The sequence below is a fragment of the Camelus ferus genome, chromosome 9 (assembly GCF_009834535.1).
Source record: "Camelus ferus isolate YT-003-E chromosome 9, BCGSAC_Cfer_1.0, whole genome shotgun sequence".
Classification (NCBI taxonomy): Eukaryota; Metazoa; Chordata; class Mammalia; order Artiodactyla; family Camelidae; genus Camelus; species Camelus ferus.
In genome coordinates, this window is record NC_045704.1 from 44,543,920 (window position 1) to 44,558,518 (window position 14,599).

The following is a 14,599-nucleotide window of genomic DNA, read 5'->3' on the forward strand; positions in this document are numbered from 1 at the left end:
TCAGAAACAATACAAATGCCCCCACATACTAAAGGATGCTCATATTAGCATAGAGTAACAAAACCCCCAAATCTCAGTGGTTTACTCTCACCAAAGCATTTATTTTTATTCACTTTATATACAAGGTACACTGCAGGAATAAGAAAGGGAAAACTCTCCTAAAGGGATGCAAATTAAGGAAAAGTCTGATGTTAGATTAAGATAACACATTTCAAAAGTATCCTACCCTCTGCTCTAGAGCATGAGCCTTTAGAGTGACAATAAGAATGTTTCCCTTTTCTCTCAGTCATCCTCCTTCCAACCAAAACTGAACTGAAAGGGAGAGAAGGAGGGCGGTCTGGAACTTTTGGAATGATGTTTCCATTCAGTTCAAGAGCAGGCTTCAAGCACTGCCTTTACCTTTATAGGAAGCCATGGAAAGGGAAAAGATGTCTTTGAAGTAGAGCTTGGCATTGAGCATCATATGGTCAGTCATACAGAGGTCACTAATTGCTCTCCCTTTTCTTGTTTTTCAGTGAACGAGATAATTGGGAGAGACATGTCCCAGATTTCTGTTTCCCAAGGAACAGGGGTGAGCAGGCAGGCTCCCCTCCCAGGTCCCGATTCCCTGGATTTAGGAAGATCCGACGGGCTCTAACAGTGCTCACTGCAGCCTTGTGTCCACCTTCACATACTTCTCATGTTTCTCTCCTTGGACCTTGGGTTTCCAACTCTGCGACCTTCAGGATGGAGCCAGGAGTTGGGATCACCTTATGTGGGGAAAGCAGCATTCCTCCAACTCAGGCCTTGGGTAGATTTTGTAAAAGAATAGCAGCAGCACAGGCTGTTTGAGCTTTGGGAAAATGAGCTTTGCTTTTTATATTTAAATAGGATACTTTTATATGATGGGTGCTTTGAGTGTGAATGCAGCAGGCTCTCATTTCAGAGGTGCTGCTTTTGCAGGTGACCTGGTTGCTTAGCTAGGATTGGTGATTTGTACTGCTTTGTGGTCATTTAAAGGACCCTTTAGCTTTGATGATATTTTTAAAGTAGAAACTTTTGATAAAACCTTCCAGAAGCAAATATAAAAGAAAAAAAAAACTCCCAAGCCTACACCTTTGCCTCAGAAACTCAGCATGTGTCCTGAAGCCTTTCATAGATTCATAGGAAATAAAGCCAAATGTAGCTCATACCTCTTTATAAAAGTAAACTGTTAGATAAAAGAGAAGAGACCATTCCAATCATTGAAGTGTTGGAATATAAAACGACATTCCAGAGCATAGCCTTTTTGTAACTTTCTAAGTAATCTTCCTGCAATCTCTCTGTACTGTCTCCATGTTGAAACTGCTTTTTTCCCTCAGGGCCTTGGGTAAGATAACTACATGTAAGGTGACTTTGGAAGGTGGGGTTTTTTAGCTTGGTAGCTTTAATTTCCTGCCATCCTATAAATAGGTAGGCTGTGGAGTACTCTTCCCTTTCGTGTCCTCTTGCCCAGACGTTTTCCAAGTGGGAGCATCTGCATTTGGCTCCTCTGTAACTTTTGAAGCCACAGTCTCATGAGTCTCATAATGGTTTAGGCAATTTTGCTGGTTCTAGCTTATCTATAGAGGCCAAGCTGTGTTAGAAGCTAAGCACAATGAGCTCTGCTTCAGGACAGGAGCAGAGAACATGCAGGAAGCTTTTAAGATGGGAAGCTTGTAAGATTCACACTGGCATAGAAGGCTTTCCCCTCATTCTGTTTACAGCCTAAAATGATTCTGGCCTACCCTGCCCCATCTGCATGGCCTTTTCCAAAAGGCTTTGAGGCAAATCCAAAAATGAGGTAGCATCATAGACCTGACCCTTAACACCAAAGATGCCCTGGTGCTGCTGCTGTGCCTAACGTGGGGCCAGCAAGAAACTCCAGCCTGCTGTCTACCAAAGGAGGTGCCCAAGTTGGGTGCTTTTCTCAAACCCTGCCCTTGCCCCTCTCCTTAATGGGATTGATATCCTAGTCCAAGGTTTGGTCCTTCTTCAAAACCCCTGAAGTTTGCAGTATATTTTCAAATGTACTTTAATTCAGGAAGCAAATTTTTTGAGTGCCTACAGTGTGCTGGGCTGGTCAAAGACTTGATGTGGTTATTCCAGGGGACTGTGGGTCCTAGATGCCAGTACTCTCTACTGAGGCCAAGCAAGGCCTGAATGGAGGGAGCCAGCTCATTGCCCACCACCTCTAGTCAGCCAGGTAGGAGCTGTTGACCCAGAATGAAGAAGTATGTTTTCTTTTCCTTTAAACCATGTTGTTTTAGATTTCTCCCTAAAACTAGTTAGAGAAAAATGCCTGTCCTTCAGCAGATCACTCTAATCCCTCTTGGAGCCCAATGTTTTCTTATTTTCTTTGCAAGAGAGTTGTGTCATGGAGTGTAGGTAGTGAGACTTGTTTCAGGGCCTGTGGTTGGAAGCCCAGAGCTTCCTTTGGAGGGGTTGTAGGGGGCTGGCCCCTGGGATGAAGTTCCAGAGAACTGGCCAGACTTGCCTCCACCCTCTTGTCCCCGGTGTAGCTGCCTCACATGGGGTTCTTGCAAGAGCTCCCCTTGCAAGACCCTTTGGGGGTTGCTCTACCGCCCTCAAAAACAAAAGCCTCTACGATCCAGAGTTGCTATGCACCAAATTTTGATGCCTTTTAAATACCTTGATGCCTGTAGCACTAGAAATGCTTTCCTATTTAAAATAAAAGTTAAATTTTAAAATAGAGCTTTGTATACTACATAAGCAGTTTTGTATCAGCTTTGTAAAAGCTTTGGTGTAAGAGTCAGTATTTTTTGGCTTTGTAGATAAAGACCTTAATTTTTGTGCAACATAGTGATGTTAAAGCACACATCCATTGGACTATGCAAATGGATTTCTAGTAACAGCACTGAGCAACTGGGCATGTGCTAGCACCTACCCCTTCTCCCTTCAACCCGGGATAGATCTTGGGTTGAGGAATGGGATGAGTAGCCTTCTATATACTGGAGATGCACAGAGAAACATGGCTGAAAACAGCTTTTAAAGGAACAGATGTCTTTGGGTTTGCGTGTGGTGCTGCTGCCCAGGGTGCATCCCACTCCTGTCTAGGGCTAGCCACTATCACCAGAGCTCTGCTGGGTCTGGCTGTAAAGCCTGGCTTTGATACTCAGAACAGATGGTTATCCGTAAGGCTCAGAAGGGCTCAAGTTGAAACCTTGTATTTTGTAAAATGGATGGTGTTAAGGAACTGGTTCTCAGTTATGTTTACAGCACTTAAGATTGTGTTTTCTTGTACAGTCTGTATTTTAAAACCTTTTATAGGAGTACAGTGCTCCTTACACAAATACAAAGGGAAGAAGAGCCAGCAATTCAGGCTCCTCAGTTACAGTGCTGAAATAATAAACGGTGACAGGTCAACAATCTTCTTGAAATCTGCCTGAGTTTTCCTCTGCCTGGGGCTGGTGTGGAGCCCCTCACTCTGAGCCAAAGTGAAGGGCACTTTGGCTTTTAAAAAGTCCACTTGGTTAGGAACCTTTGTTTATTTTACGGAGAGGGTAGAGTTCCAAATTCCTTCAGAAGCTTCAGTTCTGCACCCTCTAATGAGTGCAAAGGGCATTCCAAGGTGTCTGCTGAGTTCAGGACAACTGGCCTGCCCAAGGTGTGCATGAAAAGTAGGCAGAAAATCCCCTTTAAGTCAAGCCTGAGTTTTTTTGTGAGGGCCTCCTGCCCCCTAGTGTCCTCTGGGGATACTGCAGTACAGTCCATCAAAACAGCCTGTGATTTTGCCATCTGATAACTCCTTGTGCCAAGCTGGAGGGCTAGCATCCTCAGGTGGGGCCATCTCTGGCACAATGTGGCCACCGAGATCCAAGTATCATGGGGGCTGGGGCCAGCACTCTCTGCCTCCCTGTCCCCCACCAGAAAGGACAGGGGAAGGTAGAACATTGGGATCTTTACTCAGAAGCTCCCTGGAGTCATACATTGAAGGCACCAGGGCTCACATTTTTAAAAAGAAAGCAAGCCTGCTGTGGACATCAGCCCTACAGATTCTGTAGGCATGGGCCATAGCCAGAACAGACCAATGGCTCTCTGGGTTCTACCTAAGAGGCCCAGATCAGACCACTGGGAGCAGGGTAGCGCCATTCCACCCCAAGCCCTGCATGCAGGGTCCAGCCATCATCTTTGCGGTAAACAGGTAGGGCAATAAGTGGGGAATGGAGCTGGGGCTTGAGCTCCTCATGGTGCCTTCTGAGAATTTTGACAAGCCAGAAAGAAGCCACCAGGTTGAGGGTCCTGGTTCTCTGGATGCAGGAGAGACCTGTTAGCTGAGGACATCAGCCAGCTCTTACCTCCTGGATCCCTCACCTACAAACACACCCATTCTTTGGGGGCCTGTAGCACAGTGCGAGGTGGGTCAACAACCGGCATCAGACTGGTGTAGTCATCAGGGGCTAGCTGCAGAAGTGAAAGAGATTTAGGGCAGGGAGCTCCAGACTTGGCCAGTTTCCCAAGCCCTCCAGCCACACCTCACCTGGTAGGCCTGGAAGACGCTGAGCAGATCCTTCATACCAGCTGTGTACGGGACACTCTGCATACGGACCAGGGCTCCTGGCTGAGACAACACTGAGGTGGGAGCAGAGGCCAAGGCAGCAGAGGGTGTGGTGAGGTAGCCCACAGTGGTGGGAGAGACTGGGGGGCTGGGGTGGGAGAGGCAGGGATTTAGTAGTGCAGTCCCACCTATGGCCTAGACCAAGACTTTCCTGCCTCTTCTTTCCTCTTCCCTAAAACCCCAGTCTCTACAGAGTCATCTCTTTTCTAGTTTGTAGATGGCATCAGTCAGCCCATCACTCCCTTGTTGTCTCAAAATAAAGTCCAAGCCACAACAGACCTTGGGTCATCTGGCCCAGAAAGGGGATCATGACCACCCCACTCCCAAACCAGGACAAGGAGGCAAGACTATGAAGTTCTCTTAGCACGGTACCTGGGGTAGTAAGCTGTGTAATTCATGTAGAGTTGAGTGGCTGGCCCTGGGTAGTAGGCAACAGGGGTGGGGGCAGCGGGCACCCTAGCAGCCGGGAGCAGTGCTGAAGAGGGATACAGAGCTGCCGTCTCAGTGGGAATGAGTGTTGGGGTGGCCTGGAAGGTGGCGTAGACAGGCGGTGAGAGGCCTAAAGGCAGAAGTAGAGAGTATATCTGCAGGGAGCCCAGCACTGCCCTGGGTGGGGCAGCCAGAAAGAGTCCCCAACACAGAAAGTGAGGGTTATAACAGCTTGGTCCCCACGTGCCTCCTTCTTCCTCAGCCCCTGGGACACTCACAGGGCAGCTTGCAGGGTGGAGGGGACATGCCACTGCGGCCCAAGGTGCCACCCATCAGCACTCGGCTCATCTCCTCTGTGGAGCAGGGGACCACCTCCACATAACGTTCCTTCATTGCTTTCTTATGGCAACGCTGAGCAGCAGCTAGGGCCCGTTCTGCTGATGTCATCTGGATGAAGGCATCACCTGATGGCCGGCCCTGTGCACACCATCTTGTAAGCAGTCTATTGTATGCAAGAGTGCCTTACTCCCAACCACAGACCCCTCCCAAACTAAGCATTCCTCCCCTCTGGCAGCAGCTTTACCTGCTGGTTGAGTACCATGTGCACACCATGGGGCCGAATGTCAGCCGCTGCCTCCCCCAGAAAGCTCAGGATGTCTTCGATGGTGGCTGTGTAGGGCAGGCCTCGGAGGCGTACACAATCTCTCCCAGTTCCAGGGGCCAATGGGAAGGGGATGGGCAGCAGCGGAGCAGTCAGTGTGGGAAGGAGTGGGCTGGATGCATAGCGGTTCAGGACCTAGTAAGGAAGGCAGCAACAGGCTGGTCATGCCAAGTAGAGGATGGAAGGGGCATCCTGAAGAAGGGCATGGGGGTAAGGGGAGCCCTGGGTGCTCACCTGCTGCACCTCGGCTGCAGTGCTCCGAAAGAGTTCAATGTATCGCTTACCCAGCATGCCCTTATGCCTGCGTAGTGCAGCCTGTGCCAGCTCCTCACAGGCAAAGAGGGCAAAGGCATCACCAGTGGGCCGGCCGTCAGGGTGGCGCACAAAGAGCAGCCCATCAGCACCCCCAGTCACTGGACACTCTGGCCCCAGGAAGCCTAGCACATCTGCTGGCCCAGCCGAGAAAGGCAGTCCCCGCAGCCGCAGGATCACTTGGTCTTCCCGTGACAGGAAACGAGCCACCTCTAGTGATGTGCCTTGTTGGGGGGCGTGGAAGTCACCTTCTGACTTCATTTGTGCCTTTCCAAATACCCACCCACACCTGGCACGCAGGGGAGGAGAAAGGCAAAGGGCATTGGGGAAGCAGGACCTGGATCAAGAACCAAGGGGAGCTAAGTGCTGTTAGGAGCACACTCACCCCCTGCGATCTTTACAAACTCCTCTCCTGTTGCTTTATACACCTGTAGGGGCAGCAGGGGCAGCACATGGGTCTCTGGCGTGCCCCACCTCAGCTCTGCCCTGCTCCACTCCCAAGCCCAGAGCCCCACCTCGATATAGCGGACACCCATGTGGTGCTTGTGTCTCTGCAGTGCTAGGTCCCTCTGCTCGCTGTCCACAAAGCGGATGAGGGCCTCACCATTTCTGCGGCCCTGGGCGTTCAGGCACAGTGCTACACCGCCCCTGCAGAGCCAGTGTTGTGTTAGTGCCTCCTGAGTAGGCCTGCCCTCTTGGGCCCACCCACCCATCCTGCTGTACCCACCTGGCGATGTTGAGCCCTTTGAAGAATCTAGCCACGTCCTGGTCTGATGACTGCCAGGGCAGCCCTCGGGCCCGAACCACAGTCTCACTGTCCACCATGTCAGCCTTGCTACTGTAGGGGCAGGGCACAGAGTCAGAGCTGTCCAGCTATTGACACCCCCACCACTGCCCTCACACTCACCAAGGCCCTGTCTCATATTTCTGCTTTACCACTTCGGGCTTCGAAAACAATTGACCTGAGAGGAGATGGCATGGGGGTCAGCAGGGTCTGGTGGAGGGGGTTCTCCCCACCAAGCTCTGCAAAAAGAGGACAGTTGAAGGAGAAGGAGGTGACAAAGGGGCTTTCATCTTGTGGCCTCTCAGAGAAGGTAACAAATGGGGAGGGGAACTTTGAGGAAGTAACAGGTAGGCATTCACCCATCCCTGAGAACAGGTGACAGGTGGTGAGGGGAACCTTACCACTGGGCCCTTCGAGCAGGTAGAGGATGACAGCTACCATTGTCTTCACTTCCCAGACCCCAAAATCATCCTCTGTGGCATCTGTTTCCAGTCCCAAGTCTATGAGCAGAGAAATAACAATGAGGAAATCCCAGCATGAGAGGGCAACTAGCATGAGCACTAATCCTTGTCCCACCTAGACTCAAGTTCCCTACATAGACATGCAGAATCCTAGCAAACACACTTGTTTTGGCCTAGCTCATGTATGCCCTTACAGTTTTGCAGCCCTGACATATGTAGATGTATGCCCACATTCCAAATGTGCCCCAACATAGACAGAGACATGCACTCAAGGATTCAGCAGGTAATATAAACTTGAGTGTGTTCATATAACCCACCAGCATGCACATACTCACGTTCAGCCTACAACCGACCCTCCCTCCTAACCCTGCTGGGTCACAGATACCCTGTGCCATGGTAGCCACGGTGAGGTCCCTGGCAGGGCGGGCGCTCGGGTACTGCACATGGAACTCTCTGCGAAGGTCGTAGAAGGAGAAGAAGGTGTCGGGGAGCACCAAGTTCTGGGGGCACACGGGAATGGGCATGAATGGGGGGAACTGAGCTCCCCTGCCCCACCCCTGTGACAATGGGGGTCCTGGGAACCCTACCCCCTGTTGTGCCCTCAGTGGTGACGTACCTTCCTGGAGGCTTCAGGATGCAGGACCTGTCGAAGCAGCTGCTGCCCATCAGTACAGAGCGTGTAGGGGCCCCCGCCCAGCAGAGCCACATCCCCGCTCACCAGCTGTGAGAACTGGGAATAGGGAGTGGGGAAGTAGACAGACAGACTCACAGCTAGGCAGCGGGGTGGGAGGGAAGGCTTGCAAAGCTGGTTCAGCTAGATGTTCAGCCCTTTCCTGCCTGAGGAGGAGGTGGCCACACCTGCTGGGCCTGGCTCAGTGTCCTCCTTCTCTCCCAGTCCACTGTCATCTTTCTCCAGGCCAAAAGGGGGCAGTCCTATATCACCTGAGCCCCCATCACACACACTCCAGGAGTCTGGAGTGGGGCCAGAGCAAACACCTGGTGGAGTGGGACAAGCAGGTGGGAAGGGGTGGGGCAAAGCAGGTTAAACCTGTCCCTGACCAGGCACTAACTCATACAGGTGGGGGAGGCCCAGTCCTGCCTGAGGCCCAGCCTGCTCATGGTCAATGGCAACCCCGCCCCTAGGTCTGACCAACCAAGGAGCAGAGAAACTCCAAGGACAGAGCTCCACACCTGGACGCCAGGGGCAGCATGAGCTTTGACCCAGACCATATCGACTGGCTGGCACTGACCTATTTGCTCTTAGAGTGGGAAGCTGCCCGGCCCCTCCCCCATCCTCTGTCCCTGCTGGAGAACAGGTATAAGCACTAACCACAGGCCCAAAAACCTCCCCCAACCCCAGCTTTACAATCTGAGCCTGGCAGAGCAAGGCAGCCCAGCACACTCTCCAACTGGGGGCTAGTTTGGGATTGCTCCTGGAACAGATTCAGATTCAACATCTTTATGTCTCTGTTTCCTCATCAGGAACCACCAGAATTGTTGGAAGATTAAAGGCTTTGGCACTTTCACTCATTCTACTCAAGAGTCAGGCACAGGGTGAACGCGGTAGGGAAGATAAGAAAATAGCAATGGGAACCGCCTCCCACTCCAGCCAGAGCAGGGAGGCACCCCAGGCCTTTGCACTCAGAAGGCAGGTAGCCTCCAGGCGCAGTCCGGACAGCGCCCACGCCTGGCCAGCCGGCCGGGACAGGCCTGGACGAGCAGCTTACACCTGGCGGCGTCTGCCTCTGGGGCAGACACCGCCCTACACCCCCGCTCCAGCGTCTCCCAGGCGGGTGGGTGGGTCGAGGACGCAAGCTGCAGAGACAGTGACCTATGGCCAAGTCTGGGCCCCTTGTCCCTTTCTTCTTCCTGCTGCTGTTCAGGGACACCTGGCCAGGCAGGTTCCCAGAGGCGTCTCAGCGTAGTTCCCCGGCATGCCGGGTACTCTGGGAGGGGTCTCTCAGCCTCCATCTCCACCCCCTCAGTAGGAGTGGATCAATGAGAAGTCAGAAAAGACGCCCCCCAGGAATGGCCCGCACACGAGGGAGTCGCTGAAAGTTTCAAACAACAGGAACCCGTCCTACCGCCTGGGCCAGTTGGTTGTGGCGCGCCAGGCCTCGCCTCCTGCCGCCTCTTCCGCAGAGAAATGTTCCTGTGGCCCGGCTGTGCCTTCAGTCACCCCGGCCCCGGAGCTCACCTGCTGCAGCACCTTGTCCAGCGGCTCGGCCTGCGCCAGACTGTCGGCACTCAGGCCGCTCGCCTCGCGGCACTGCGGGCTCAGTGCGACCACCTCAGCGCGAACCAGTGACTTATGCAATGTCCCCACCTGCAAGCGGCGGGAGAAACAGCTCAATCACTGCGCCCCTTGGATCCTGAAGCTCCCTGGAGACCCCACCGCCGCGTTTCCACCCTACCTGGCGGCTCCGCGGCTCCACAACTTGCCAGACTAGGAGGATTAAGTCAGTTTCGTCGGAGCCCAGGTCCGGCCCCAGCGCTCCGGCCGTGGCCCCGAACAGTATGACCAGTGGTCCAGGACCGGGACGGGGGTCAGCAGCGGAGTCTGCGGTGGGGATCGGACCTGGGGGCGGTGGCTGGGGTGGCGGCGGAGTCATGGCCGCAGAGGAAGGGGGCGCTTGGCCCGACACACGCGGATCGACGAAGCGCACGCACGCACCGGCCGACGGCAGACGCGGATCGGCTTGGGCGGGACACCCTGTGTTGGGGGCGGCACCTGCGGCCCGGCTGGCGCAGTGGGCTCTGCTGAGACCCGCCCGCGGCGCTCCGCGGGGCGGGGCGGCAACTGGCCACCGCCCTCTCTGGGCGAGTTACCTGTCTGCCCCGCAGGCCACGTGACAGAGGGCGGCCTTGGGAACCGTGAGGGAGGGCCGCTAGAACCTAGCCCTGGGCACGCGCGCTCTCACGCCCGGCCTGGCGGGCGCTCAAGTCCCACTCTCTCAGAGGGCCCTGCCTGACTCCTGAGGCGACCCCATCCTCCTCACACCCACCCACCCACGAGGCCAAGTGCAAAACCAGGGACCTTCTTCAGTCCGTAAGTGTCCATTGGACTTGTGAAAATCACCAGGAGTCAGTCTAGAGGCTGTGGGGGTCACGACAGCCAGTCTGGAGGGGTAATATAAGTCACCCAGGGTCAAAGGCTGCTGTGAGAGTTACCGGGTATCACCCAAAGGCCTGAAGTCGACTAAGGGAAGGGGAGGGTGGCAAGGAGCACCAGAAGTCATTAGAGCTCTTCTGGGGGTAGGTGTCACCAGAGATCATTGGGAAGGGCTTGTCCACACAGGTGGGAAGGCCGGGCCTTAGTCTGGCTCTGGGAAGTGCCCGCCATGCCAAAACGCGGTCGGAGGTTCGCAGGCTTGGGTGCTGGACCAGGAAGAAGCGCGTCTCCCCGACCCCGGGCACCTGCTCCTGAGAGCTGCACTCTAGACGGCTCTGAGCCTGATGGTCTGGGCACGGAGCCTCACCCCTACCCGACGTGGGGACTGCTGCCTGTTTTTGCCTTCCCGCCTTGACAAGAGGCCTGTTGCCTGTGGGTGTGCTGGTCAGTGGGGGCTAGCGGCGAAAGTGTAATGTGCGCGAGGAGGCCGCAGATCCTTCTCCAATTCGGATAGTCCCTCGTGGAGGGCTCCTGGAACTCTTTCGCCTCGTCTGGCTTGGTGAGGCTTTTTACAGCAAGTTTTCAGACCGCCCGGACTTGCCCAGGCTCTCCCATTTATGTGACTGAGGAACTGAAAAATCCGGCGGGAAGAAGGGAGTCCAGCGCGGCAGGAGCAGAGGCATGGGGTTGCCAAGCCGGAGCCGAAACTGGGGCGGGAGCCGCACCTCACTCGAAAAAGCTGGGCACTGCGTTCGGACCTTCGGAAACTGAGAGAGCGAAATAGTCCGGCGTAGAGGTGGGGCGCCTCCAAGGCCATGCTTACTAATTCCACGCTGCAGCTCGTACCCACTTGACGAATAAAGAGATTGAGTTGCCCGGGACGTTAGTGACTCGCGCCGGGACACGGCTGTCGGCAGGGAGAGAGAAATAGCCAGGTCTTCCAGCAGCTTCGGGCAACCAGCGATTCCCCTTAGGATGTAGGCAAGTGCCTGAGCGCCGCGGCCCTTCCTATTCCGCCAACCGCTGCCGGCCCTCTTGATCCCCCCCCCCGGAAGCGCTAAGCCAATCAGGCCCGGGGAGAAGAAGCAATGTGGCTCTTTAGCCCCGCCCCCTCCAGATAAGCCTGGAATGTCAAATATTTGTTCGGAAGGCAGGGCACAACAGCGAGGTGAGGCCCTTCCCCCATCCAGACAGGAGCGCGCGTGCGCCAGGCTAAGTTGGCCCTTCCTCGGCGCCACGCCCTTTCAGTTAATTATATTCCACCCCAACAGCATCTCAGCCTCTCCTAAAACTTCTGGCATGCATCGCCCCTTGTCGGGCTCCAGTCTGGGCTCTGCTGCTGCAGGACAGAGCCCCGGCATCCCCGCCGGGCCATCCGGGCTTTACTTGATCTCAGCCTCACACTTCCTGGAGCCCCCATCCATTCAACCTCTAGATCTTCGTGCCAGGCCCTTCTCTGTTTTTCCTTAAATGAGAAAAATGCCCTCTCCACATCCATCCTGAGCTCATTCTGATTGGAGACGCTTTCATGCGTGTACAGGTCCCCGGCGGGTACTGAACCAAAGCGTGGGGTGGTTCCCCCAAATCCCCTTGGGCCTGTCCGACCGCCCCCACCCACATGACAATTTGCGATGTTTGGACTCTTCTTGGAAAACTAAGTTTGTTAAAATCACGTTAGATCCCCCCCAGCTTTGCTGAGTTCCCTTACTCATCTATAGTTGAGTCACCCCATTAATACTAAACCCACACTCCTGTCCCCGAACCGGCTCTCACATCTCCGTTCCCCCAGCACAAAATCAACTTGTAACGCAATAAATCGTTTTTTGTCTCCCCATCCAACCACCCACCCACCCGCGAGCACATCACATCCTCGAGGACGAGCTCATCCTCAGAGCCCATCACTGAGCCTGTCTGGCACACTAGTGGCTCAAGACTAAATGAATGAATGCATGGTTGTCTAAGCACTCTTCCCGTATTCCCTCAACAATAACCTTCCCTGGGGTCACAGGGACTTTGCACTAGAGTCTCATTTGTGCTCTTTCATCCCTTCCCAACCCGCCCATGCCCTAGGTAACCTCTGCTCTCCCTCCAGATTTTCCCTTCTCAAGGCACCTCCCTCCATCGCTGGAGTCCCCACTGTGGTTTGAGATTTCTGTATTTCACTGATAAATACCCCGCATCCCTACCCGGCCATTAGCTAGTGTTCACGAATCACGAATGAATGAATCTGACATAAGGTACGTGAGGGGGGTCGGCATAGCAAGGCTCCAATGGCACAGCCAGATTTCTTTCCTAAACAGTACTCCAAGCTCGCGGAATCCCACCCTCGCTTCAGCCCTTGGAGGCCTGCCACGAAGGCAGCCAGCACTCCAGCCGTGGATACGTGAAGGTCCGGGCAGATACAGGGTGGGCTTCCTCACTTGGGGAGTGTGGGTGTTTTCGTGGACCTCCAGGGCGTCTAAGAGTTGTGTAAAATCACCCTTCCCTGTCCCTCCCGGGAGATATCCCACAGTGGAAGAGGATTCGACCTTGGGTACCTGCTTAGGACCACCGCGTCGATCCACACTCGTTGGCCCAGGCCCTTCCCCATCCTCAGCAGCACAGTGACCCCCAGCTGAGCCAGTTGTGACCCTTCCTTACCTCCCAGGCCTCCAGAGTAGCAGGCGCACTGGGGCTAGAACCGTACCCCTCGGGGTTCGCATCTCTGCGCCTTCACAGCCGGCTAGTCGCTGAGTACCCACCAGAGGGCGCACTGACTCCGTCGAATGAACCAGGTATTGCGGGGGGACAGAGAGGAGGAGCGTGCCTTGGAGGGCTCCCCCCAGAGAAAGCCACAGGTCTTGAGGTGAAACCGGAAACCCTTGACGCTGCGCCCCAGGCCGCTTCCCTCCTGCTTGAGAATCTTTGAGGCCCCTAGCTCCCTGGACTTAGGCTAAATTTTTAAGCTTGGTTTTCAGGACCCTCAAACCTCTCTGTTCCATTCTCAACAACTACGTGATCCAGACGCACTGCTGTGATTCTTCTGGTCTCTAGGCTGCTGCACATGCTAAGCTCCCTGCCTGGAACAGCCACCTACCTACTCATCCCTTTGTTTTCCTGGGAAACTCTACTATATCCTTCAAGACCCAGTTCTAATAATTCTTCCACGAGGCAGCCTACTTTGATGCCTAGGCCAGATTAGAGGCCCTGTTCTGGGCCCCATGCCCTAGGGTTCTGTCATGATCAGGTCACTGTTTGGCCTCTCCTGACTTCTGGGAGGCTCTGGCAGCAGAGGGGCAGGAGCCTACTGAGCTGTGAGCTTTAGTGAGAAACAGCCTCTAAATAGACTCATTTCTGGCTCCAGCTCTGGCTACCAAACCAGCTCAGAGGCCCTGGTCTTGACTGAGTTGCCCCAAGCCCAGCCACCCATCTGGTCCAGGTAGGGGAGCTTGGCGCTTGGATGAGGGAGAGGGAATGCAAAGGGCCCAGTTACACAGGGGGTGCAGAGGATGCTGGCTGGATTCTCACCTGAGGAAGATGCCACAGTTGGCCTGGCTCCTCAGTCTCTGGGTTTTTTTTTTCCCACCTTCAGCCTTTGCTGAGAATGTTCTGCTCCACAGGAACACCCTCTCTCTTTCCCAGTCTTTCTCAGAACTTACATCCAACCATGTGGGCCTCTCAGTCCCTTATCTCTTTCTCTAGTTCTGACAGGCACCAGGACCCTATCCTGGAAATGGGGAGGGTTGTAGAGAAGGGGGTTCATCATGCATTCATTCAACATGTTAAGCACCTGCTGTGTGCCAGGGTCTGTGCTGGTGGTAACACTAGTTACCTGAGGAGGCTACAGTATTAGGAAATGAGAGGCTTGCTCTTCCGGTGATTATATTCTAATGGGAACTAGGTGGGGGCTGCTTCAAAGTCAGTGGTCATGCCTGGGCTGAGACCTAAACGCAGAGCTCAGCTGAATTCCCAAAAGTGGGGGTTGCAGAGTGATCCCAGTGCAACAATTGCAGAAGTCCTGAGGGAAAATGAGGTTGTCCTGTTCTAGGCAGCAAGGAAGCCACTGAGGCTGGAGATTAGACAGCTGGGAGAAGAGCAGGAGTGGAAGTTGGGGGAACCAGCCAGAATATCCTGCAGGGTCTTCACTCAGTGTGGGTGAGATGCATACAAGGCATGCAGTGGGAGGGTCATGAGTGGAGTGAAGTGGACAGTCATGAGCCTGAGTTACTGTTTAATGTCATGGAATAAGAGCAGAAATTGAGACATCAGTGAGGAGGCTACTACG

The 14,599-nt window shown here is 54.3% G+C and overlaps 2 protein-coding genes across 8 annotated transcripts in view; one reads left to right on the forward strand and one right to left on the reverse strand.

Moving 5' to 3' along the window:
- NFATC3 (nuclear factor of activated T cells 3) overlaps positions 1-11,216 on the forward strand; it is a 114,180-nt gene extending 102,964 nt beyond the window's left edge. For 2 of the 4 annotated variants that reach the window (XM_032486597.1, XM_032486596.1), the window contains one exon: positions 516-3,389. Coding sequence is in view for 2 of the 4 variants with exons in the window: in XM_032486596.1 (XP_032342487.1) it covers positions 516-637 (122 nt within the window). In the remaining 2 variants the exon portion in view is untranslated. Of the gene's footprint in view, positions 1-515; positions 3,390-8,705 lie in introns of those variants that run through there. The other 2 variants (XR_004322462.1, XM_032486595.1) reach the window with 2 other exon arrangements.
- On the reverse strand, positions 81-9,867 carry ESRP2 (epithelial splicing regulatory protein 2). Of its 4 annotated transcripts, none has more exons than XM_032486600.1 (15): positions 9,638-9,867; positions 9,421-9,549; positions 7,840-7,953; positions 7,609-7,723; positions 7,164-7,262; positions 6,886-6,940; positions 6,706-6,813; positions 6,494-6,626; positions 6,364-6,406; positions 5,901-6,202; positions 5,589-5,801; positions 5,284-5,482; positions 4,949-5,135; positions 4,499-4,664; positions 81-4,422 (listed from the first exon to the last, which is right to left on the reverse strand). In XM_032486600.1, exons 1-15 carry the CDS (start codon positions 9,833-9,835, stop codon positions 4,333-4,335), a joined length of 2,151 nt encoding a protein of 716 aa, XP_032342491.1. In that variant the 5' UTR covers positions 9,836-9,867; the 3' UTR covers positions 81-4,332. The 4 variants fall into 4 exon arrangements, 3 of the variants coding, with proteins under 3 accessions (XP_032342491.1, XP_032342490.1, XP_014411262.2); XM_032486599.1 differs by having other exon boundaries at positions 6,706-6,816; XR_004322465.1 differs by lacking the exon at positions 81-4,422 and having other exon boundaries at positions 4,528-4,664; positions 4,949-5,103; positions 6,706-6,816.
- Positions 11,217-14,599: the final 3,383 nt, after the last annotated feature.